General features: G+C 46.7%; 1 protein-coding gene and 1 long non-coding RNA gene across 2 annotated transcripts; both read left to right on the top strand.

Annotated features, from left to right (window-relative positions):
- Window positions 1-3,963: 3,963 nt before the first annotated feature.
- LOC122216828 lies at window positions 3,964-11,377 on the top strand. Its single transcript, XR_006201142.1, has 3 exons — window positions 3,964-4,010; window positions 8,930-9,118; window positions 9,833-11,377. It is a non-coding gene; the product is annotated as an uncharacterized LOC122216828 (long non-coding RNA).
- A 4,646-nt stretch (window positions 11,378-16,023) lies between these two features.
- Window positions 16,024-17,321, top strand: LOC122216827 (beta-defensin 103A-like). The gene is made up of 2 exons (XM_042933820.1): window positions 16,024-16,166; window positions 17,116-17,321. Exons 1-2 carry the CDS (start codon window positions 16,028-16,030, stop codon window positions 17,259-17,261), a joined length of 285 nt encoding a protein of 94 aa, XP_042789754.1. The 5' UTR covers window positions 16,024-16,027; the 3' UTR covers window positions 17,262-17,321.
- The last annotated feature ends 6,944 nt before the right edge of the window (window positions 17,322-24,265 follow it).

The raw sequence follows: 24,265 nt of genomic DNA, 5'->3' as shown, positions 1-24,265 counted from the left end.
TCAGTTAAGCAACCCATTCTTGATTTCGGCTCACGTTATGATCTCACAGTTTGTGAGTTCGAGCCCCATGTGGGGCTCTGTGCTGACAGCGTGGAGCCTGCTTGGAATTCTGTCTCCTCCTCTCTCTACCCCTCCCTAGCTCACTCTCTCTCTCTCTCTCTCTCAAAATAAATAAATAAACATTAAAAAAAAAAAAAAAAAAGAGCCACTAGCATAGAAAAGCACTAGAACTCTGCCAAGCAGTGCAGATAAGCTGCAGAGAAAGGTGAGAAGATTGTCTTATCACTACCTCTGGAGGTGAGAGACTGCCACCAGGTCTTGTGCTGTGACATTACCATGCAGGGGGCGATGAGCATGCAAATGTCATTAAAAGTTTCTCAGACCAAACCCCCCACCCTCCCCCTGGGCAGAGTCAGGCAGCACAGCTCCTACGGAGTGATTATCTACCATCCAAATATCACCTCCAGGGGAGGCACTGCAACATAAAGGATGGAAACAAACAAGAACATCCTTTAAAATAGCCCTTTTGGAAAGCCACAGGCCATACAGTTAAACAACAGTGTTGCAATAGCTCAACATATTAACATTCCTCTTTGGGGACTGCCTCTGGAATCCTCCTCCAAAAAAAACTCAGAAAGAATCCAGTGCAGCACAATCATGAACTGAAGCAGCCAAGGAAACCCAAACCCCGGGGTTGGGGGGTGTCAGAAACCAGCCCGTGGTCCGGGGCTCCGTCCCTCACTGCCGGAGAAGGAAGCATCCGCCAGACTCAGACGCCCTGAAAGGCAGGCACGTCTACAAAGCCACCGGTGCTCAACACGGCCGGACACCAGGTGAACCTGTGCTTTCCAGGCTTCCTCCTCGCGGGACACCCGGTACGCAGTACCTGCGGGTTATTCCCTAGATGACGACACAGGAGACCATCACGGGTCTCACCTACAGGAAACACGTGCCCGCCCCAGCTAAGTCTGAGAATTCACCCAGGGGAGGGGCCCGTCTGGGAGGTGGAGATCACTCACGGCGGTCACCCAGACGAGGCCTCTGGGAGGGTACATAGAGCATCAGCTTGGGGCCTGGGGCATGCACAACTCGGGCTAGGTCTGCCTGGGATCCAGGTCCAGAATTCTAGTGCTAAATGCCAAGGAAGCCAGGTTTGTTCTCAAGGTCGGCCTGGCAGCACTTGGTGCTGGGTGCTCCCCGGGCTCCAGCTCCTGTGCTAAGTGCTTCACATGCTCTATCTCTGTTCATCTACCAGCAGGCTTCAGTGTGTTCATCAAACAGATGAGACGCTTACAGCTCAGAGGTGTGAAGCTACTCACCCAGAGCCACACAGCTCTAAGGGAGGAGGTTCTGCTCAGATCTGCCCGGGAGGCAGCAGGAGGAGGTAAATGCACCCCACTTGAAGGTCTTGCCTGAGGTCATGTAGCAAGTTGATGACGGGTTGATGGTGACCCTTTCCCCGCCCATTTTATAGGACGGAGGAAAGGATATCCTATAAAATATAGAGGAAGCAGCGTCCACACACAGTGTCCTTCTAGGGCTCCCTAACTTAATAAATAGTTGTGAGGATCAGGGTGGCCGTAGCAGTGACAGCAGAAGACCACGCGTTACCAAGGGCCTTTTAGAGTCGACGCTCGAGATTACCCGGGTTTTACAGAGGAAGAAACGGAAACTCGCCTGAGTGAAGACAACAGCCCAAGACCACACAGCTAGCGACGGGGCGGGAAGGGACGGCAGCCCCTGCCTTGTCTCCTGCCCTTGGGGTGACTGTGAGGAAGGAGTCCGGGGCTCTGCCCGGGCTCCCGTATCTCTAGACGCGGGTAGAGGAGGAAGTGAGTCCCGGGCTTGACCCTGAACCGCCTCCCGCTCCCTGTCCCGTGGTAGCAGGAGGGCCCTCACCCTTCCACCCGAGCCCGGGGGGGAGGTTCGAATCCGGTGTTCGTGGCTCTCCGCTTGGAGCCCTGAACGGCGCTAGAGACGCGGAGACTGTGGCTCGAGCCGGCAGCAGAGGCCGTCGGAGACCTTCTCTTACCTTGGGACCCCACGGGTGTGGGTGTCCGCTCTGCAGCTGGAGCAGTGCAGGGGGAGGGTGGGGCTGATCACAAGGACCACCCGCCAGGGCAGCCCAGGCAGGGCTGCAGCTCTAGGGCGCCACCTGGCGGGTGGGAGGGGCCAGCCAGGTGAGCAGGGGGATGGGGCCTCCCACAGCTCCGGAAGCAGAGGGAAGGCAGTGACAGGAAATGACAGGAATTGAATGAGAGAAGGTGTCCGGCGCACGGGGAGGAAGGAAACGGAGGATGGACCCACCTCGTGGCCTCTGGAAGGCGGACTGGACCAGCCCGTACTGGAAGGTGGGGCGGGCTCAGGGGCGCTGTCCCCATTCCCGCATCCAGCCGGCTCCTTCCCTGCGGCACAGGTGGGCCACCGGCTACCCAGGACCCTCAGGCTCCCACAGGGTGGCCCCCTGAAGGCAGGCGGATTGCTGGAGCTGACGAAGTCCTGGAAGACTTTCCCTCATGGCTGTGCTTCCCCGTCCTTCTTGCTCTAATGAGCAGCTGCCCCTCTCCACCATCCCCTGCAGGTGAGCCAAGCCCGCAGGTGCCAGCAGGACGGGGAGGAGTGGCGGCAGGGTAACCGAGGCACCAGGGATGCGAATTCACACGGTGCCCGGTGCCCGGGAGCAGAGGCCAAGCCCTTTCCCAGCAGGCGGGGCCACGCGGGGAGGCGGGGAGGCTGGTGCCCGCCCAGAGCTCTGGGAATTCCCACCCGCCTGACCCACCGGGGGCAGAGTCACGGTGACTCACACACCCAGGTGTTCCGGGTGATGCTTCATGCTGGGCGTGGGGCCTGTCACAGGTGAGCTTGACTGAAGGAGCTGGAAAAGCCGCATATTTCACTTGATTCTTGTCACTGTCTTGCCCCAGGGAGGGCTGTGCAGATGGCCAGCAGTCACCAGGCGAGGTCTGTCCCTAAGGCAGGTGGGTGTCCGCACCCGCAAGAGATCATCTTGCTCTAGAGAGCTGCGCTTCCCAGCGCTGTGTCGGCAGCTTTTCAGACTTACTCACTGTGCCCCGGGCGCCCCCGGGAGCTGACTGGATCCCTGGCTGTTTCTGTGAAGGGACTGAGTGAAACCATTGTGCATTCAGAGCCGGGACCACCGCGGCCTCAAGCACGGGGGTCACGGCCGAGCCCTCCCAGCACACAGCTCTTCTGTGGCACGTGGCCCCTGCTGCCGTCACCTGCACGCAGTAGGTGATGTCCCCTCTCTACAGGCACACAGAGAGGGGTGGTCGTGGACCCAAGGACCCTCCCCTTCACTGACGGTCCTACAAACTCCCTAACACTCTCGCACAGGATTTTTTACCGATGTTTCTGGAAATCTTACCAGCGAAGGGCAAAAAATTAAAGTCTGGCAAATGAATGTTTTCCCCAGATTCCAGAAGGAAAGTCCCTCTGCTTAGATCCTTTAAAGAGCTGGTCCTTCCCCAGTGTGTTCTTCCCTTTCCAGCCTCAGGATCCTGCACCCAGGACGTCCTCCTTCAGCCCACCCTCATGCTCGCCTACAAGCCTACCTGCTCTCCACCCACCACCTCCTTCCATTCACTGAACACGCTGGAGCCACGCCCCAGCCCCCACCCCGGGCAGCCGGATGACAACCAGGAGTGTCCGGGAAGGTGGGAGGGGCTGGGATTTCCAGGGATGGTGTGGGTGGTCCCACACCTCAGGCTTGCTTCGTGTGCACCCGCAGGGTGAGAGCTCACAAGCTATCTCCTGGGATCCTGAACCAGTTAGATGGAATATCTGTGCAGGTCCCCAGGACAGATGTGAGGTTTTGACGACAGTGCGGCCTTCACTCAGAGTGAGGAAGGAAATAGTTCCCTAATTGCTAAGATGTTTCTCATTTCCAGAAGAGTCAGGAACTCGTTGTTCAACAAAGGAGCATTTGGTTTCTGTCCTGAGGCTTGCTGGGATCCTGAAGGAGCACCACCACTCCCTTTGTGTCCCAGGAGGTAAAGCTAGATTCTTCCAGTGAAGATCCAATCAAATGGTCATGTCTTCCTGGAGCAGGGGAGGACAATGGGCTGGAGGAGTTGGGAACTTCAAGAACAGCAAATAAAGTAGGGGATAGGAAAATGGTCAGCCGTCCAGCTTACTTGCCCATGTGGAAATAAAAATAGAAATAGGTTTCTCACACTAGAGAAAGAGATTTTCTCTTTGAAAGAGACTGTTTCCAAAGGATGAAGAAATGCCAATAACCATCTGTGAGCTCATACTTGTGTGCCAGATGGATAGAGCTGGAGGGATAAAAAAGAGAAGGTTGATTCATATCTCTGTTACATTATTCTTCATGAATCTTCCATGGATGTATCACTACAGAGCTATGTGGCCAGGTTTTTTGACAGAAGCAGGGCTGGGTGTTCTGGTCATACTGTCCCACGATAACCTTGGAGGCACCTGATGGCCGAAGAGGAAGGGTTTCCTGCCAGAAAATCCCCCTAGCTGGCTATAGGGGGTGGTCCTAAGAGTTAGAAACACCACAGCCTGTCAGGAAGAGACCTCTGATATGGAGAGACCCTGAGACACAAGACCACTGCATTGCCCTCAAAAGCAGAGGTAGAGAAACCACCAGGCAGGACAGACACACAGTGATAAAAACCAAGAACACAGTAAGAGACAGATAATGGCAGACACAAGAACTCAGAGACAGAGATAAGAAGAGGCAGAGAGCCCTCTCTCTCTGCCCCTCCCCTGTTCACGCTCTGTCTCTCTCGGTCTCAAAAATAAATAAACGTTAAAAAAAAAAATTTTAAAGAAGAGGCAGAGAGAAAGTGAAAGCAAAGCAGAGGACTGAACTCAATCCTCAGAAACAGGGAAAAGAGATGAGGAAAAGATATAGGTGTTAGGGGACGGTATTAGGAAAACAGATAATTCCAGTTAGGCTGAAATGAAGGGTATTATCAGGGTACGCGTAATCGTTTTTGCTGGTTGAGAAAACGGGTGGCTTTGCAGTGGGTCTGCAGGCTGATACTTGGAGCGTCCACATCTCCCTGGGAAGAGGCCAATATTAACAGTCAGTAAAGTGATACTTTTAATAGAAACTTCAGGCAACCAAACAAGGTAGCCTGTGACACTGAGCACCAATTCTCTTGAAGAAAATCTAGTTCCAAAGAAGCTACAGAACCAACTGGACAGAAGCAAATGTCGCCTCTTCGGAAAGCAGTGCACGCCTTCCTGCCCCCACCCCCCCTCCGCCCCAGAGGCCTCTCCTTTTCATTATGAACACAATGGGCAGGTGGTCCCCAAATATCAGTCTCCAGGAGAATTAAAATCCAGGCCATCATCAAAGTTACTTTTCTAAAATACGTACTGTGTGTGAAACCATCTAGATATTTTTGTTAATTCCCCTCCCCCTCTCCCCCACCGTTTTTATAGTTTGTTGTTGGGTGGACAAGTTCCGTAGCTGGGTGTGCAGGTCTGAGCAGGTGTCGTGAGCTATGCGTATGTGTGCATAAGTAGCGTGCTAAAGCCAAGAGCTGGCCCCAGGCCAGAGTGTTTCTTAAAGCATATATCTTGTGAAATGCTTAAAACAAAACACAAATATGATAAGTTTTGAGTCATGGTAGTTCAAATCAGAGGGCACATACATCCATGTCTTAGACTGTTTTTCCTGAGCTGGTAATGCCTTGCACTCGAAAGAATGAGAATCCAAATGCAGGCAATATAGAAAAACAGAAACCATGGGTACAGCAACCGTGAGAGGGTGGAGAGGGAGGGGGCGGATGGAGAAAAGGAACGAGAATCAAGGGGTCACAGAGATTGTGTCAGAGATGAGTTCCACCGGGTAAGAAGGGGTAGTGAGGCCCTGCACGCAGTAGAAAAAGGGAACACTTTTCCAGCCCTTATGTATATGGAACTGAGGAAATGTAAGGCAAGTGTAGCTTCTATCTGAGCTAGAGAGAATTCTGTGTGTGTGTGTGTGCGTATGTGCGTGCATGCGTGCGTGCACACGAGTGTGCATGGGAGTATGCAAAGTGTGTTTTTCTGTAAAGGTTGTGGGAGGGAGGTGAGGTCTTCCAGATGTGTGGCAGAGAGAGGGAAGAACCCAGGCTTTGTTGCAAAGCACTGGTACCGCCTGTCCAGACTCTAAGCTGGGGCTTTCGCGAGGTCCATACAGCAGAACTTGCGGGTACAGACTATGACACAGCATTTCACAAAGGGCACAGGGAGCCAAAAAAGGGCCAGTGTCCTTGACTCAAAACATAACCGAAGGTAAAAGAAGACCTTTGCTCTGTTATAGGAAACATCTCAAGGCAAGCTCAGACATAACTTAAGTGACTCCTTAAAGCCCATCCAAGCCAGGCATTTTGAAGAGGTGAGACAGGCCAGTGAAAGATAATGAATGCAGGTTCTGATTTAGGGGGCTTGTAGTCTGCGTAAAGGGGCAAGAGATCTTTGGATACACCTTGATGTTCCCATGTAGCATTGTGGGCCCTAGCGGTTACATCATCGAATTTCTCTGGAGAAATCAGGGATATGGATTTTTATACAGAATCTTTACTCCTTTAGATATTGACAATTAATCGTCAGAACAAGTTGGGAGACTATATTTCACCCATGGGTTTCCAATTCATTCGATGCAGATATCACTGTGACTCAGTTCAATGAGCTATGAAGATTTAGACTTGTAATAACCTCAGAAATTCATGATTCCCATGCCCTTGGCAGGCAGAGGGGAAGTGGAGGGTCCAGATGGGTAAACAACTAACCTAAACTTGCACAAAGCCTGGCACCAGAGCACAGGTCTCCAAAGTCTTGTATTGTTTATACTGTACCGCACGGTAGTAGTTATCCATTGCACAACAGCACATGTCGAGTATCTGTGGGTTTCTGTGGGTTGTGGGAACTGTGCACAGTGTGGCCGGGTGCTTCTGGATCAGGACACTCAGGAAGTTGGGGTCAAGCTGTGAGTTCATCTGAAAGCTCATCAGAGAAGGATCCCCTTCTTCAGGCTCACTCATGTGGTTGTTGGCAGAAGTAGATTCCTTGAAAGCTGTGAGATTGAGGGTCTCTTGAGCTCCTCACAGGGTTGGCCAAAAGGTTCCCTCAGTTTCTTGCCAAATGGGCCTCTCTGTAGGGCAGCTGTAAATATGGCACCTGGCTTCCCTCAAAGTCAGAGAGAAGAGGGCACCCCAAATTCAACCCACAGTCTTTTTATAACCTGATCCCAGAAGTGGCATCCATCACTACTGCCTTATTCTGTGTGTTAGAAATGAGTCAACAAGGACAACCCACAAGGAAAGGGAAAGGATGACACAAGAGCATGAATTCTAGAAGGTAGGGAGGATTAGGGGCCTGCTGAGAGGCTGCCCACACCCTCATTGTCTCCCAAACGCATGCCAGGGGTCCACAAGCCATGGCCCACTGGCTAAATCCAGCTGCTACCTACCTGTTTTTGGAAATAAAGTTTTATTGGAACAAAGCCACGCCCATCTGTTCGCATGTTGCTTATGGTGGCTTTTGCCCCACACCTGCAGAGCTGAGCAACTACCATAGAAACTGTATGATCAGCAAAACCTAATATTTTTTTTGTACTTTATAGCCCTTCACAGAAAAAGTTTTCTGTTTCCTAGTGTATGCAAGCATAAAACCTTTTTTTAAATATGGAAGAAGAGATTGATAGAGAGATGCCAACGTCATCATTAGCTTGAATTTCTCTCGATGCCCTGGCATCATAAATGCCGCGGTGAACACTTCCACGAGGCACTTATCTGGGAATTCTCCAAACAGAAGCAGTCCTGTAGTCTGGGTCAAGCAGATGTGAAGTATGGCTTCCATCACCCGGTCCTGTGGCATTCTTTTCCACCCCATGTATCAGCATACACCTTTCCATTGGAAACCCCCCTCATGAAACCTTTGGCCAAAAACACGGATATAAAACATAGTTATGTGTAAGTGCTGAATCACTAAACTGTACACCCGAAACTAACATTACCCTGTGTGTTAACCAACTGGAATTGGTGTGTTAACCAACCAACATGAAAAACTCAAACAAACGTAGTGATAAGGACGTCAAGTAGTAGAGTGGCATAGTCATAATTCAGCATAATCCGTGAACCTGACCAATCTGGGCTCCAAACTTGAATTTTACCAAGTTACTTCATTCCTCTTAGCCCCACTTTCCTTATCCTTAAAATCTAGATTGTAATACTGACCTCACACGTTTTTCTCACAGAAAGGCATGAAAGCACCAGTCACAGTGTTAAGCACAAATAACAGTTCGATAGATGCCAATCGTTGTGTGTGAAAACATTTGATGGTTTCCCATCACCTCTTGCAATAGTTGTTAATAGATTTATTTCAAGTATCAGTTGTGATTAAATAATAGTGGCAGAAGTCCTATGTGTTTTTTTTCTTTTTTCTTTTTCTTTTATCTTTTTTTTTGTCAGCACAGAGCCTGACGTGGGGCTCGAACTCACAAAACCTGGAGATTATGACCTGAGCCAAAACCAAGAGTTAGACGCTTAACCAACTGAGCCACCCAGGTGCTCCAGGAGTCCTGTGTTTTTAAAAAAATTTCCATGGGGTCCCATCTCTTGCCTTTGGGGACATCTCTTCCTCCACCCCAGCCCCCAACGCACTGAGGAGTTTTAAGAGCCACCTACAACCTGAAAGTCCTTCCCGAGTCAGCGGCCAGCAGACCGTGTAGGCTGGTGGCAAGGGTTGGTATATGATGAGTTTTCAGTGGGGCTGAGCATGAAATGCAGTGAAAGAATCTGATTAGAGTGTAAAAGTATAAACAGAAAGTAATGCATCATCCACACTGCATTCCATTTGGAAAGAAAATATTGCTGTCAGATGGTAGGAGGGTAGGGTAGAGTCTTACATATGAATATTTGTGTACTTATTCCCTTCCTGATTTTGCCCTCAGGAGCCGGGAGACTCATCCCTCACCATGTTAGCTGTGATTTTAGACTCTGGGAAAGTCACACGGCACCACATCACTGCTCAGGCTCCAAATTCCTGAACGAGTTTCAACCTGCTAAAAGGGTCATCATCTCTAGAGCCTGGCTCTCTCTCCAGAACGCGTCTCCCTTAATTCTCTCTGCTCGCAACTCAGGTAAACAGTGGCACCGATCACACTTCATTCTATGTGGAACGAATTTCTTGAGACAGATGCCAGGAAGCAATAAATTAGGGAGCGATGGGTTGAGGGAATAGGAGGTCACGTGAACGTCGACCACCCGTTTGAGAAATTCGGTAATGAATGAAAGAAGAGGTAAGGTAATGGTTTAAGGAGAAAAGAAGGGTCAGATACAGGTTATTTTTAAATAAAGAATTGAGTGCAAGTGTGGACCATATGAAGGAGCCAGTGGAAAAGGAGAGGAAGAGAGTGGCATAAGAGAAAAAGGGTTTATGCAATAGTCTATGGCTAAAAGAGGTAGAATTCAGAGAACAGAGAAAGAAAGTGCCACGGAAGAGAGAAACCCTTCCTCTTAAACAAGGTAGAGAAGCCAGAATAAGTGAAGATACAAAAATTCGAGGGAAAGTCTAGAACGTGGTGACCCGTTGAAGAGAGGATTGGTCCCCGTGTCCTTCTACCCCCGTACGTTGAAACACTTGGTGAAAGAGAGAATTAATTTGTAGAGCCCTGTATATGTCTTCTCCATTGTTTACTAAAAGCGTGCCCCCTGAACCATCTGGGTGTTTTCTTAGGCAGAAAGGATATCATCCAGTCATCTAAACTGCCAGGAGGAATATGAGCAAAACCCAAACAAAACAAGAACACGCGGCATCCATTCAGAAAACATATTTTTTTTCCCTTTGCTGGCAGGAGTCGATGTGGGAGCATCCACAAGTGGGAAGAGCCCACCCATCAAGCCCCAGCCTGAACATAAGGTGAAGGTGCGTTCGGTGAGCCAGAGAACTTGCCTGCAGCGAACCTCCAGCACCGCACGCAGGAGGTGCTGCAGGAGGGCTCACCTTTGGAGGCAACGTCACCTTCTGACTCTACTCTCCAGAGACATCCCACCGCACCACACAGTGCCTCTCATCTTTCCCGTTTTCTTCCTGTAATATTCTCATACAGAGTCAGGTAAACCTGACACTCACTCGCAGGAATTTCCACAGAGCCCCTGGGCAGAGAAAAGAAGCAGTGCTCTGCTGAGACCTTCCTCTGGACTGTATCTGGTTTCTCGAGAACCACTCTGTCACTGGGGTGTAGAGGAGCAAGGGACCTGGGGAAGGTCCCCTGGACATCAGGAGGCTCATCTCACAGTGGCTGAGCTCCCACAGCCATCACATGACACGATTTGCGAGTAGATGATGTAAATGGTTTCAACACCCAAGGTTTTTAGGGAGTCACCCCAGCCCATTGGCCCTATTGTATGCACGGCATTCTCCGCCTTTCCCCGGAGCCTTTATTGAAGGAGGTACGGGGTGGTCAGCACGTTTGAGACTTTAAATCTGAGATCTAGTCTTTCATGAATTCATGGCATGTCTGCCAAATCAAATGCAAAACTGTCCACAGACACATCCACTTGACTTTGACCAGACTAGACTATTCACTGCTCCCTAAACTTGCTCTATGCTTTGCTGCCTCTGTGGTGGCTCCTGGGGAGAAGAGTTGTGTCTGAGTCTCTGCTCCAGCCCATGAACCCAATGGAGTCCTGTGACTCCCGGTGAGTCCCTCAGGCCCAACTCTTATCCCTTCTTGGCCCCTTTGCTTTTCTACCGATATCCCCCCTTTTTTCCTATAGTGGATGAAGTACAATATCAAATAAAGTGTTCACAATACAGGGGTGTTTGTAGGAAGCTACACAGTGTTTGTTCATGTCTGGGAAATGCAAAAATGCCAAGAAAACTTGTTGGCTGAAGATGATACAAAATATTTGTCCACACCCAAGTGGTTTGGTGAAGACAAGTCAGTTAGCCTGTGTGAAATAAAGCCCGAGCTTCCCCTGGCCCGCTTCCTGGTGGTGAGAAGTAGCTCTCTGACTTGGGTTTGGAGGGGAGACAGTAAAGCTAGAGGCAAAGCTCAGATACCCTCAGGTGCTCTGCAAACGTATCAAGGCACAAAGCAGGGGAAATGAGACTTCATTCTAAGCTGACCTCCCTGGGGGCCTAATTCACTGGCAAAACAAAGTACTTCCATGGATGGTCTCCAACTGGAGGCCTACAGTTTGCTACCTTTCTGGAAGGAAAGGTAACCTATGGTCACATAGTTGGGAAAAGGTTTTATTTTTCCTGGTTCCGTGTTCACATTATTTTAGGATAATCAAGCTAAAATTGCAGCAATGAATTGGAATGCTAGAAACCATCTCACGTACACCTATTGTAAGGGTTAAATTGTAGTGTAGGGCTAATGCTTAGCTTGAGAAATAACAGCTTTGTTCTGACACTGAAGGTCAAAAGATAACAGCCTTGCTTTTACTCTTATAAATCAGGCTTTACCAATGAAGGAAACAAAAGTTCAAAGAAAAGAGCATCAAAGGCAAGGTCAAGGAGATCCACTGGTTTTAACTTAGAGGCAGAAAGTCTAAAATAATCACCTCATTAGGCAACTGTTTCTAACTCATCTGGGAACTGTTTCTCTCTTCTGTTCCCAGGTAATGATAAAACGATGTGATCAGCTTTAAAAACTCTGTACTCTGGCTGTTTGGAGCCTCACTCTTATCAGGAGTGTTGGTCTGATTGGTCGGCCTTGCCTCTCATTGTAATAAACTTTGTTGTGACTGTCACTGTGCCCATAGCATTCTGTTTCAGGAGTCGTGTGGATGCAACACTATCATGGAAGCATACATGAACGTGAGAACTGTTAGGATGTCCTTGGAACCACAGTAGAGGGGACGGTCATCTTGCCAGCACAACCCAACAAAAAGCCCCTAGTAGCGTGCCATAACGAATTGGAGGTCAACCAATCACCGAGCGACAGCGCGACCTGACACGAAAAAGGCCCACCCGGACCTAAACCCGGAACTGCTGCAGCTTAAAAACCCCACCCCACCACACCTGGGGGCGACTCCCCTGACTCCTCTCTCTCTCTCCCTGAGTCACGGAACCTCGCCCGAGAACTTAGTTCCCAAATAAAGCCTTTGACTGCTAAAATATTTTAGCCTCTGATTCCTATCTTTACCCTGCCTTATGCCTGACCCTAACAAGAACGATCAAGAGACCACAAGTTGGCATCGACTCACAACCCCATACCACCATCTCAAAGGTGCAATCTATGCTCAATCTTGAGATGTGGCTGAGGTATACAGGAGGGCTGTGTATAGCAGAGCGTTATTCTCACTGGTGACAATACAGTAATATCACAAGGAGAGGAATTAACAGAACTTTAATATTGTATGGTTTAGAGCATGGACTGTGAAGACCAACTAGACCAAGTCAAAGTCCAAGTAGAGACACTGAGATAAATGTAAGAATCTCAAATCGTGTGAATGTAATATAGATGGTTGGTCATAGAAGAGAGCTGAGAAGCCAAATGTATGATGAGTCACCTCAGTATTTGCAACAGCAGAAAGGCACTACTGTCCCTAGGGCCAGAGGGAACAAAGCAGGAAGGAGGTGATGTTCCCAAAGCCTGGATTATGGAGCACTCCACAGACGCTGGGGTCAGGGTGGACCTGCCTGGTGGAAGCTGGGACCAGGGATGAAGTGCCCTCCCATCTTCTGCTAAGGCATCCCTTTGGCCAATCCATATGGTACGTGGAGGGCAGGAGTTCCTGGAAAATGTATGCAGTTCCCTGCAGTTCATAGTATGGCCGTTTACTACGTGGGTGGGTTGAGGCAAGTCAACCTACCTCTCTGTGCCTCAGTGTCCTCAACTGTAAGACTGGGATAATGCCTTTCTTTGCCTGTGTAACTTATCCAACAGTGGTCATGACAAGATGAAAATGGCTATAAAGGACGGTGGCTGGCCCTCCATCTTAGACTGTGATAAGATAAAGAAAGGAGTGGATATTCTGGATTCCCTTGCTGGGAGCCCATGCCATAATCTTTAAGCTGCCTTAATATTGCTAACCATCCTCTCATTGGTTATTCTTCCTGTGGGCCACATGGGTGATACTTGAGTCCCATGGTGACTTTCAGTCAATTTCACAGCATGAACTCAGAGGCCTTTTGCTGTGGACTAGCGGGACACACATTACTCTCTGTGCTTACTGCTGAGGTACGGAGATGCTCAGAGAACCAAGAAACCTGTTCAAGGAAACCCAAATAAGAAGTGAAAGAGCTGATAGTTAAACCAGTAACTTCTCTCTTCAAACCCAGTGTTCTGCCCTCCACCTAGTGCTGCCTCCATACCCAAAACTTGCATCAACCACATCTCTGCTCCATATTTTCAAAATAGAATTAAAAAAAAAAAACAGATTAGTGGAAAGACTAACACAAAAGTTTAAGTAATTGACGTCTCTCTTCCTCAACCTTATCAGCATTCGGAAACTTCTGTTAGAGGGAGAGAAAATCTGGCTTGTCCAGCACACCACTGTGTGGGGTCTACATTTCCAAGCTCTGTGACTTGAGGCCCTAGGGCCAGGGTGTGGCACCAGCTCCTTCTAGTGTGTCGGACACCACAGGCACATATTCATTATCCAGTGGGAGATGTGTAACTGCTAGTACTTGAGAGGCCAAAAGTACTTTTGACGTTAAAAAAAAAAAAAAAAGTATAATAAGCCACAAAAAAGACAAACTGCAGTTACCAGCAGAGGAAAAGTGAAGAACCTTGTCTAACTCTTCTGGTGTTTGAATTTTTACCACAAACACACATAGCTTTCATAAACGTTCTCAAAATTCATTTGGTAGTGGGGAGGGTGCTACTGCCATAGCTCTTCCCCCAAGCCCCTGCTTCCAAATTAGCTGATGAGGAATAATGGCTTTCATTCCCAAAGAACCTCTTATAAAATAGTGGCATTGCCTTAGAAATGCCTTCCAGTCTTGGAAGGAACCAGTTAGACCAAGAGTTCACTGTGGAGGTCTGTGTTCCTTGTGGAAAAGTAAATCATTCCCGGTGACCTGATGCTCGGATGACTCTGGCCCTGCACCTGGGCTGAGAGCAGGTATTGCTTCTCTACAACACCCACCCCACCCTCCTTTTTATCCTGTGTAAGCCTGAGCAAGGCTGTCTGTACAGCCGCCACCCACCCTGACCCACACTCACTTCCTTCCCCATTTAAAAATATCTGCTTTGAAACTGGTGCAGCCACTCTGGAAAACATTATGGAGGTTCCTCAAAAAATTAAAAACAGAACTACCCTATGACCCAGCAATTGCACTACTAGGTATTTATCCAAGGGATACAGATATGCTGTTTTGCAGGGGCACCTGCACCCCAATGTTTACAGCAGCACTATCAACAATAACCAAAGTATGGAAAGAGCCAAATGTCCATCGATGGACGAATGGATAAAGAATACATATATATATGAAATCTTGCCATTTGCAACTACGTGGATGGAACTAGAGGGTATTATGCTAAGCAAAATTAGTCAGTCAGAGAAAGACAAATATCATATGACTTCACTCATATGAGGACTTCAAGAGACAAAACAGATGGATATAAGGGAAGGGAAGCAAAAATAATATCAAAACAGGGAGGGGGACAAAACAGAAGAGACTTTTCAATATGGAGAACAAACAGAGGGTTACTGGAGGGGTTGTGGGAGGGGGGATGGACTAAATGGGTAAGGGGCACTAAGGAATCTACTCCTGAAATCTTTGTTGCACTATATGCTAACTTGGATGTAAATTAAAAAAAGAAAAGAAAAGAAAAAATATTAAAAAAATAAAAATGAAAAGATGAAGTGTCTACAAGTCCAAACTGTTTTTAAATTACCTAAACCTGCCTTTTACTCTAAATTACCTTTCTTCCACCTTTCCACAGCCCTGTGCTGGAGCCCTTACTATGACACTTATCAGAACTCCCCCGTCTATGGCTTATGTGACCCCAAGCACGTGGCACTTGTCTGTATCAATAGGAGGGGTTCAGAGTGTGTTTACAGAACCCGATGAGTGCACCAAGATCCCAAATACACAGTCCCAGAACTAATATACCCCGGGACCTCAGTGGATCTGTTTTAAGTGCATTCGCACAATGCAACAGCCAGGCAATGTCATGGTGACTTCAGGTCCCAATTAAATAGTCTATTGACAAATATAACCCATTGATGGATTCCTTAATATTTAAGTCTAATCATTAAAAAAAAAAAGTTGGCCCTTTAGACATCAAATTAATATCCAGGAGAAATCACCTGATCTCTGGACTTCCTTGAATGCTCTTGAGCCATGAATAACTAGAAGTCTTAAATGTGCCTTCCCATGGCCCTCATTTGTATAGGGAGTGTCATCAACAAGGAAGAGGTGCCAGTCCACCGAATACATCATCCCAGCATTTTCCTTCTCTGAGGAGGGAAAATGAGACACCTTGACTCATGAATTTGACAGTTTTCAGATAATGATGACGTGTAAGCCGTGTTTCACCCAAGTTATTGTCCTGCATCACACGCCAAGGAGCATAGGGTCAGGGACTCTGGAAAGTGCCCCATTTCTCCTCCCTCTCCTATCTGGAAGCTGATCCCATTCTATCTCAATTTCAGGCATACCTGTGCAGGCTTAGGATGTGACCCAACCTGAGTTTACACCTAGATTCTGAATATGTCCAAAGCTGGACTGCTTTGGTCCCGGGTGAGCTTCAGATTCACCCAGGGCTTTAAGAAGAAAGTTCATAAATACCACAGTGGGGACAAGGCAGCTTCAGACTACATGCCCTAGGACGGCTCCCAAGAGGAGGGGGTCTTTCTCACCCATATCTATAACCAGCTCTGAGCCAGACCTGGACCTGATGCCTAGAGGGCATCAGGATGGCTGTGTGCTCACATCAAGTTTGCTTCACCCTTTAGGTTTGCAATTAACTTGGGGTGAGTGGGCGTGGTCTGTGGGGTAAGAGACACTGGCATGAAGCATCAGGAAACACGTCATATTGTCATCACTGTACTATTACAGGAATTGCAGCCGTTGCTTACTTGTACCTATGGCTGTGTCCTGCAATCCTTATAAAGTGGACGAACACACCTTCCCACCCAGTCTCAGCGTGCTGCGAAGCCTGCCAGCCATGAGAATCTATTATCTCCTCTTCGTGTTGCCCTTCCTGTTCTTGATGCCTGTTCCAGGTAAGATGGGTCGGGCGGTGAGCGGGTTGAAACAGTTGCAAAGAGGTCAGTCCCTCCCCATCCTCCAGGGAACTTTAGACCAAGGAGATTTGTTGTATGGGAACAGACATCACCATTTTTTTTTCTGTTGAGAATCATCAGGGACCTTGAAGCAGTTTTCTCAGTCTTTTCTGATCCACTCCTCAGAGACTACATAGCTCACAAAGACCACTCCTTCATGGAAAGATGGTTTTACTTGTTCATGAGACATAAAGAGAATGATACAAAAACCTTTAACACCAACAGGAAAGACTGATTTAATCTGAACTCAGAAGCACAGACTCCCAGTTACTAGCTTGCTGGTTCCAAGTAGAGTCTTTGGGCCTCTTGAGACCCAGGGGACCACGACCACCCCAGCCCTTGGGTGCTCCCAGTAGCCACACCCCTTCCGCACGGCCACCTCGGTGGTCCTCAGCTGAGCTGTGGCCCATAGAAGCCCAGTTGACTGGTTGCTTAGTCCTTCCCCTACTTTACTTCTCATTTTATAGAAAAAAAAAGGGGGGTTATTAAAAAAAAAAAAGATACCCTAAAATAAAAGAAAAACAAACAATTCCCTTGAGTGATCAATAGTGATTGGAATAATATTTTATTTAAAAAGGAAATTACAAATTGGCATCTACCAAATCCTAACCAGTATCTTTATACCATGTGTTTTCTCATTTCTTAATCGGAAGAAATGTGTATGTTCACCCCATGAGGTATACAACTAGGATTATAACTGAATTCACTTTCCAACTACCCGACCCTAAATAGAAGTGTATATTGAAGGCAGGAGAGGCTGGGGGGGCAGGGGGTTGGGGCTTGGATGGGGGGGGGGAGTACAAGAAAGGTAGCAGACCAGTTATTTGGGGAATTCCAAAAGCCCTGTGCTTGGACCAAGCCTTCCATGTGTCCTGTTTTTTTGCTACAGGAAATGGAGGAATTATAAGCCTCCTGCAGAAGCAGTTTTGCAGTTTGAGAAGCGGCCGGTGCGCTCTGCTAACCTGCCTTCCAAAGGAGGAGCAAATAGGCCGATGCTCTCCCAGCGGCCGAAAGTGCTGCCGAAGAAAGAAATAAAAAATCCAGAAACGCGATGGGAGTGTTGTAAAGTGTTGTGAGATGCCTCCTGGAAGTTTGTAGAAGCAAAATCAAATTAAATATTTTTCTCAAAACAATTAGGAGCTTGATTTTTTTTTTAAATTCTGGTTATTGTGGTCATTGTTACCAAACTGATAGCTTAGAAAGTGTTACTGGACTCACCTTTAATTCAAACACAGGAAAATCTGGAGGAATCCCCCAGGGGACCTGAGCTTATTTTCCAAGGGTTATCAGATTTGATTCCCTTTTTTGCAAATTATGTATCCCAGTGAAACTGGACTGCCTGTTTTCCCTGAAATATTTCCTTTGCCTTCCTGTCACCGGTGCCTCTGCTCTGGCTGACCACGTCGCTGGCATGCAATCACCCTTCTGCAAACTTCAACCCATCCCTCCCGCCCCCCACCCTAGGCCATTGCAGATCCTGCCTCCTTCTTAAAAAGAGTGCCTCTTTCCAGAAAGAATAGGAGATTTCCTCTGATTCACTGCAGGGTTCTGACCTAGTGCTCCTTCAATGAATCTTGCTTGATCTCTGCATCCTATACATTTGCATATTTCCAATCTCCATATTTGGTTGCATCACTCTTTAAGGGCAAGGACATTGTCTTACTCCTGTCTGGAGCCTCATAAAGTGCCTGGAGCACAACAGCTGCTCAGACGGTTTAGTGAAGTACATTCCAGTGGCTTGAAGGTGCTATGGTTTGAACAGTGTTCTCCCGACGGATGGTTGGAACACATGGTTCCAGGAGATGGAGAAGCAGGCCCATCTTCCCCATCACCAGCCCTATACAAAGGCAAGAGAACCCGGCTGTCAGGAAGAGGGGAGCAGACTCCTGCAGAGAAGAGCCTGGATCCCACTTCCCATCAAAAAAGGATGAACAGCTGTGGGAACTGCCCTCCTACAGGATGCAGCTGGGTAAGCAGACAGAGATGCCAGACTGCTGTTCCAGACGCTGGACAGTCAGCAGTGTGAGACCGTGGCTGCGGAGGCTGGTGAGAGTCTCCAGTCTCCTGCGGGAAGCAGGTACCAGGCCAAAGCACAGGGAAGAAGAAGCCAAGCAGACCAGAGATGGATCAAAGTTCAGGCAGCCCAAGACCCCTGCATTCCTGGCATGGAGAACCGCAAGGGGCATCTGGATGAGGACAGAGCTCCCAAGTGCAGAAGAGGACTGTCTTGAATCTTGGCCAGAGTGCCGGGCTCAGCACCTTGGGGTTAAATTTGGCAAGCTCAGAGGAAAACAAAAACACCCAACAGGGATTGGATGCACAATTCCAGGAACACACACCGGTTTGGAACACGTGCATTCCCACCAGCAGGGTGGAGAGAGTCCTCACAAAGGGATGGCATTTGTAGCCCTCCTCTGGAGCCCTAGTGTGAACTGTTCTGGAATTACTCTGGGTGGTAATGATATGTCAATGCAGGTGCACCAATTTGGCCAGATGTGGATGAGGAGGCTGTGTGAGTGTGAAGACAGGGGAGATGTGTGAAATCTCTGTACCTTCTGCTCAGTTTTCTATGAGCCTAAAACTGCTCTAAAAAATAAAGTCTATTTTAAAAATAAGGTAAAAATTTCTAAGCAACAAAAAGCTAACAAAATTTCTCACCAGAAAACCTGCACTATTATTTTTTTTTCTTTAGGCAGAAGAATAATGCCAGATGGAAATTTGGCTCTACATGATCAGCTAAGATTCTATGTCAAATGAAGAGACCGTCAGCTCCTTAAAAAATAAGATAAGAAGGGCACCTGGGTGGCTCAGTCGGTTAAGCGGCCAACTTCGGCTCAGGTCGTGATCTTGGGGTTCATGGGTAAGCCCCACATCGGGCTCTGTGCTGACAGCTCAGAGCCTGGAGCCTGCTTTGGATTCTGTGTCTCCCTCTCCCTCTGCCTTTACTCCACTCATGCTCTCTCTTTCTCTCTCCCAAAAATAAATAAATATTAAAAAAAATTTTTTTAATATGATAAGATACACGCTGTCTATAAGAAACTTATGTGAGATATCAAATGGAAAGATAAAGATAGATTAAAAATAAAAGAATGGAAACAGGCTAAGGAAACATTGATCTAAAGAAAACAGTATTAACTATGTTGGCTAATTGCCTATAAAACAAAGTAGATTTTAGAAGGAGTATTACCAGGAATAAAAGGGGATATTTTTCCCAGTCATAAAGTGGTTAATTCACCAATAACATATATTACATAATATAATACTAAATTAGAATGCTCTTCATAACAAAATCCCAAAAGTCTTAAAGGAAAACTGATATAAAGGGGAGGAGAAATTGACACATTAGCAATTACTAGTAGATACTGTGACATTTCATTTGTAGTGAAAAGAAAAAGCAGAAAAAAGTATCAGTAATAATATATAGAAGACATGAACAGTATCATGCAGTGTGACCTAACTGAAATTTATAGGACACTCTATGCAATAATCACAGAATCCTCTAAAATGTTATATAATACAGCCTATACTGGGCTATAACACAAGTCTTAAAAATCAAAACAATTTAAAATTATTCAATGTATACCATAGAGAGACACACACTGTGTCTGTCCACAGTAGAATTTACAAAGATATCAGTAACTGAAAGATATCTGGAAAAATCCTCAAAAAATGCGGAAATTAATCAACATGCTTCTAGTGGGTAAAAAGAAATCACATGGGAAGTTAGAAAATATTTTAAACCCATCAAGAATGAAAACAACGTACCAAAATTTGTGGGAATGTAGCTTAAACAGTGCTCAGAGAGAAATTTATAGCATCGAATGCTTTTATTTTTTTTTTTAATTTTTTTTAACGTTTTTTATTTATTTTTGAGACAGAGAGAGACAGAGCATGAATGGGGGAGGAGCAGAGAGAGAGGGAGACACAGAATCGGAAGCAGGCTCCAGGGTCTGAGCCAGCAGCCCAGAGCCCGACGCGGGGCTCGAACTCGCGGACCGTGAGATCGTGACCTGAGCTGAAGTCGGACGCTTAACCGACTGAGCCACCCAGGCGCCCCATACCATCGAATGCTTTTATTTTTTTTTTTTATTTTTTTTTAATGCTTAATTATTTTTGAGACAGAGAGAGACAGAGCATGAATGGGGGAGGGTCAGAGAGAGGGAGACACAGAATCTGAAACAGGCTCCGGGCTCCGAGCTGTCAGCACAGAGCCCGACGCGGGGCTCGAACTCACGGACCGCGAGATCCTGACCTGAGCCGAAGTCGGCGCTCAACCGACTGAGCCACCCAGGCGCCCCAAATGCTTTTAATATAGACATGACTAAAGCCCACAAATTAACAACGTGAATGAATTTCTACCCTAAGGAACTAGAACAAAGGGAGGTAAAACCAAAGTAAAAAGGATAAAGGTGAATAAAATGGACACATAGTAAAAAAAAAAAAAAATTTTTTAATCTTCTCTTTGAGAAGATCGTAACGTCGTTAGCGCCCAAAGTAGGTTCATTAAAGGGGGAAAGAAATAGAAGTGAATCCCAAGATGCCTCAGATATACACACTCCCTTAAGGCAGACGGGAAAACGTGAAAGAGCATCTGGGCGTCTCCGGGTGATGTGGACAGAGTCTCCACCAGGTCACAGTAATTCACACCTTCATCATTACCTCCTGCAAGGTCAGGCCACAGCCTCTTTGATTTCTCCTGAATTTAAGATATGCTGGGGCGCCTGGGTGGCTCAGCTGGTTAAACGTCAGGCTTCCGCTCAGGTCACGATCTCACAGTTCATGAGTTTGACCCTGCGCGGGGTTCTGTGCTGATAGCTGGGAGCCTGGAGCCTGCTTCAGATTCTGTGTCTCCCTCTCTCTGCCCCGCCCCTGCTTGACTCTGTATCTCTCTCTCTCAAAACTAAATAAATATTGAAAAATGAAAAAAGGAGATAAGATATGCTGCCAAAAGCAGCTGTATATTCAATGCAATCACTATGTAAATTCCAACGGTCATTTGTACTTTTTCTTTGGAAAATGTCTATTTGGGTCCTTTGTCCATTTTTAAATCAGGTTATGTGTAATTTTACTATCGAGTTGTATGTTTTCCTTACAAATTTTGGATGTTAACCCCTTATCACATATGTGGTTTGCAAACATTCTTTCCCAACCTGTAGGTTGCCTTTTCCTTTTGTTGTTTCCTTTGTTCTGTGTGGTCATTAGACACATGAAACGATGCTCAATGTCACTAATCATCAGGAAAATGCAAAAACACAATGAGATATCTCCTCACACATGCTAAAATGGCTAGCATAAAAAAATAAAAACAGATGTTGGCAAGGATTTAGAGAAAAGGGAACTCTGGTAAACTATTGGTGGGAATGTAAATTGATATGGCCGCTATGGAAAACAGTACATGGGTTCCAAGAAAGAAAGGAAAGGAAAGAGGGAGGGAAGGAAGGAAGGAAGGAAGGAAGGAAGGAAGGAAGGGGAAGGAAGAAAAGACAGAAAGAAAGAAAAGAAAGAAAAGAAAGAAAGAAAAAGAAAAAGGAAGGAAGAAAAAGAAAGGAAAGAAGGATGAAGGGAGGGAAGGAAGGAAGGATGGAGGGAAGGAAGGAAGGAAGGACAGAAGAAAGGAAGGAAGGCAGGCAGGCAGACTATATGATCTAGGAATCCCACTTCTGAGTATATACTAAGGGAAACAAAACCAGGACCTTGAAGAGATATCTGCACCCTCATACTCACTGCAGCATTATTTACAATAACCAAGATATGGAAACAACCTAAGCGTCCATCAATGGATAAATGGATAAAGAATTGTGATATACATACAATGGAATATTAACCAGCCATTAGAAAGAAGGAAATCCTGTCGTTTGAGACAACAGGGACAACAATGAAGGCAAAATGCTAAGTGAAATAAGGCAGCCACAGAAAGGAAAAAGACCTGAATGTTGTCCCTGATACGTAGAATCTAAAAAAGTTGAATACATAGAAGCAGAGAGTAGGATGGTGGTTACAGGGGCAGAAAGTTATGTAAGACAAATTGGTCTAGCGATCTTGTGTGCAGCATATGAGTCTAGTTCATAATTTTATATTGAACCCTGGAAATTTGCTAAGAGAGTAGATTTCAGGTGCTCTCACCATGCACCTGAGAGATGGTAACTATGTGAGGAAATATGTTAATTAGCTTGACTGTAGCCATCATTTCTCTACATGCATATAGCAAATTATTTTCTATACCTTAAATATATACAATTTTTATTTTAAAAATTAATGGAAGCATAGACTGAGGAGTATGAAATGGTGTTAGTAAATACAAATTTCCCAGCTTACTGAAAAATATGGTCTGCAGCAGTCACGTGTGTTTTTATGATCCGATGAATAATTCGGTCTTATTTCCAACTTTATCAAGTGAGTATTTTTTAAAACATTTAACATTTATTTATTTTTGAGAGACAGAGCATGCACAGGGGAGGGGCAGAGAGAGAGGGAGACACAGAATCCGAAGCAGGCTCCAGGCTCTGAGCTGTCAGCACAGAGCTCAGTGCAGGGCTCAAACCCATGAACCATGAGATCACGACCTGAGCTGAAGTTGGAGGCTTAACCAACTAAGCCACCCAGGCGCCCCTCAGGTAAGTATTAATGAGGAATTTGGTTGGCTCCAGCAAAGCTTTTGGAGACGTATGTAATATGGAGGAAAAGGAAAATAAACACTAAATGGATCTATGCTTTGGAAATAAAAGTTTAGTTTTTCATTAGGAAGCTGTATAGACACCATCAGGGACTCAGACCCATGAGAGCTTGAGAGAAAGAAAGGTCCTTTTCTCTACCTTCCGAGGTTCTTAGCTGGGACCTAGGAAAGTAAATTTGTCTGACAAAAAATAGATTGACCTAATGGGACACCCGGGTGGCTCAGTCGGTTGAGTGCCTGATTTCATTTCAGCTTGAGTCATGATCTCACGGTTCATGGGATCAAGCCCTGCACTGACAGCATGGAGCCTGCTTGGGACTCTCTCTCTCCCTCTCTCTCTGCCCCTCCTCTGCTTTCTCTCTCTCTCAAAATAAATATAACTTAAAAAAAAAGATAGATTGATGTGAGAAAAATATGATTTATTAACATGTAGCATATGCATACATGTGGGAGAAACTCAGTGATGAGTAACTCTGAGGGGAGATTAGAACCTGGGGCTTATAGAGCATCATAGCAGAGAACAATAATGCAGAGAAGTGAGAAGACAAAGGAAAAGGAGTTTAGGATTTTAGGGTGCAACGTGGGAAGGTAGGTAACTGTGTTATGTTAGCCAGGTTTGTTATGTGGGTGCCTCTCAGCTGTCTCTGGGCGGGTAAATGTCTAGAGTCCTCAGTACAAGTCTAGGCTTGCTTTCGGGCAAATGGTGGGGGAGAGCAGAGAGTTGTGGGCTTTTGTTTTGACATCTGCTATTTCTCAATTGCCTTCAGCTTAAAATAATCTTTATGTCTAAGTGGCATATTTGGGGTGGCATATTCTGACGTCCTATGGGGACAGACAACGGCAGGAAAGGGATGCCAGAGGGACAGTCTGGAGGAGGAGGTGATGGAAAATGGGGGTCATGTCCCTTGCTAATTTTCTGTTTCTGGCAGTGACTCACACATCTGCCCCATCCATTGTTTCCAGCATTCACAAGACTTTGTCACATACAATGGCCTTTGGGGTTTGGGATCTGAGCAGATAAACAAGGCAAGTACCACACTGAGCCAGAAGGAGCTGGTGCAGGAACGCGGATCCAGACGTGGTGAGGGATGCTGGCAGCCTGAGATCAGGTACAGTATCAGTTGAGCACAAGCACCCTGGGAACCTAAGAAATACTGGAAAGGGATTTACCGACCTGCATTTCTGAGGGCTAGAGATTCCGGTGTGTGATTCAGATGCAAAAGGAAAGGCTGATGCCAGGAGGTTGGGGGATTTGACTTTGTGCCAGTTTCATGAACTTACTGGGATGTTACTTGCGGAGTGCTAAGCACAGTTCTGGGCACAGAGAAGGGGGTTGACGGATTGTAGCTATTGTATTACTCTCATT

Source organism: Panthera leo, chromosome B1, assembly GCF_018350215.1.
Source record: "Panthera leo isolate Ple1 chromosome B1, P.leo_Ple1_pat1.1, whole genome shotgun sequence".
NCBI classification, from domain to species: Eukaryota; Metazoa; Chordata; class Mammalia; order Carnivora; family Felidae; genus Panthera; species Panthera leo.
Note: the sequence above shows the minus strand (reverse complement) of the source record. Positions and strands in the feature narration are given on the sequence as shown.

Bases quoted from the DNA above. Each gene is read 5' to 3' on its own strand.
- LOC122216827 (XM_042933820.1), top strand. From the start codon at position 16,028: ATGGCTGTGTCCTGCAATCCTTATAAAGTGGACGAACACACCTTCCCA. The intron at 16,167-17,115 runs GTAAGATGGGTC...TTTTTGCTACAG, and splicing joins GTTCTTGATGCCTGTTCCAG to GAAATGGAGGAATTATAAGC.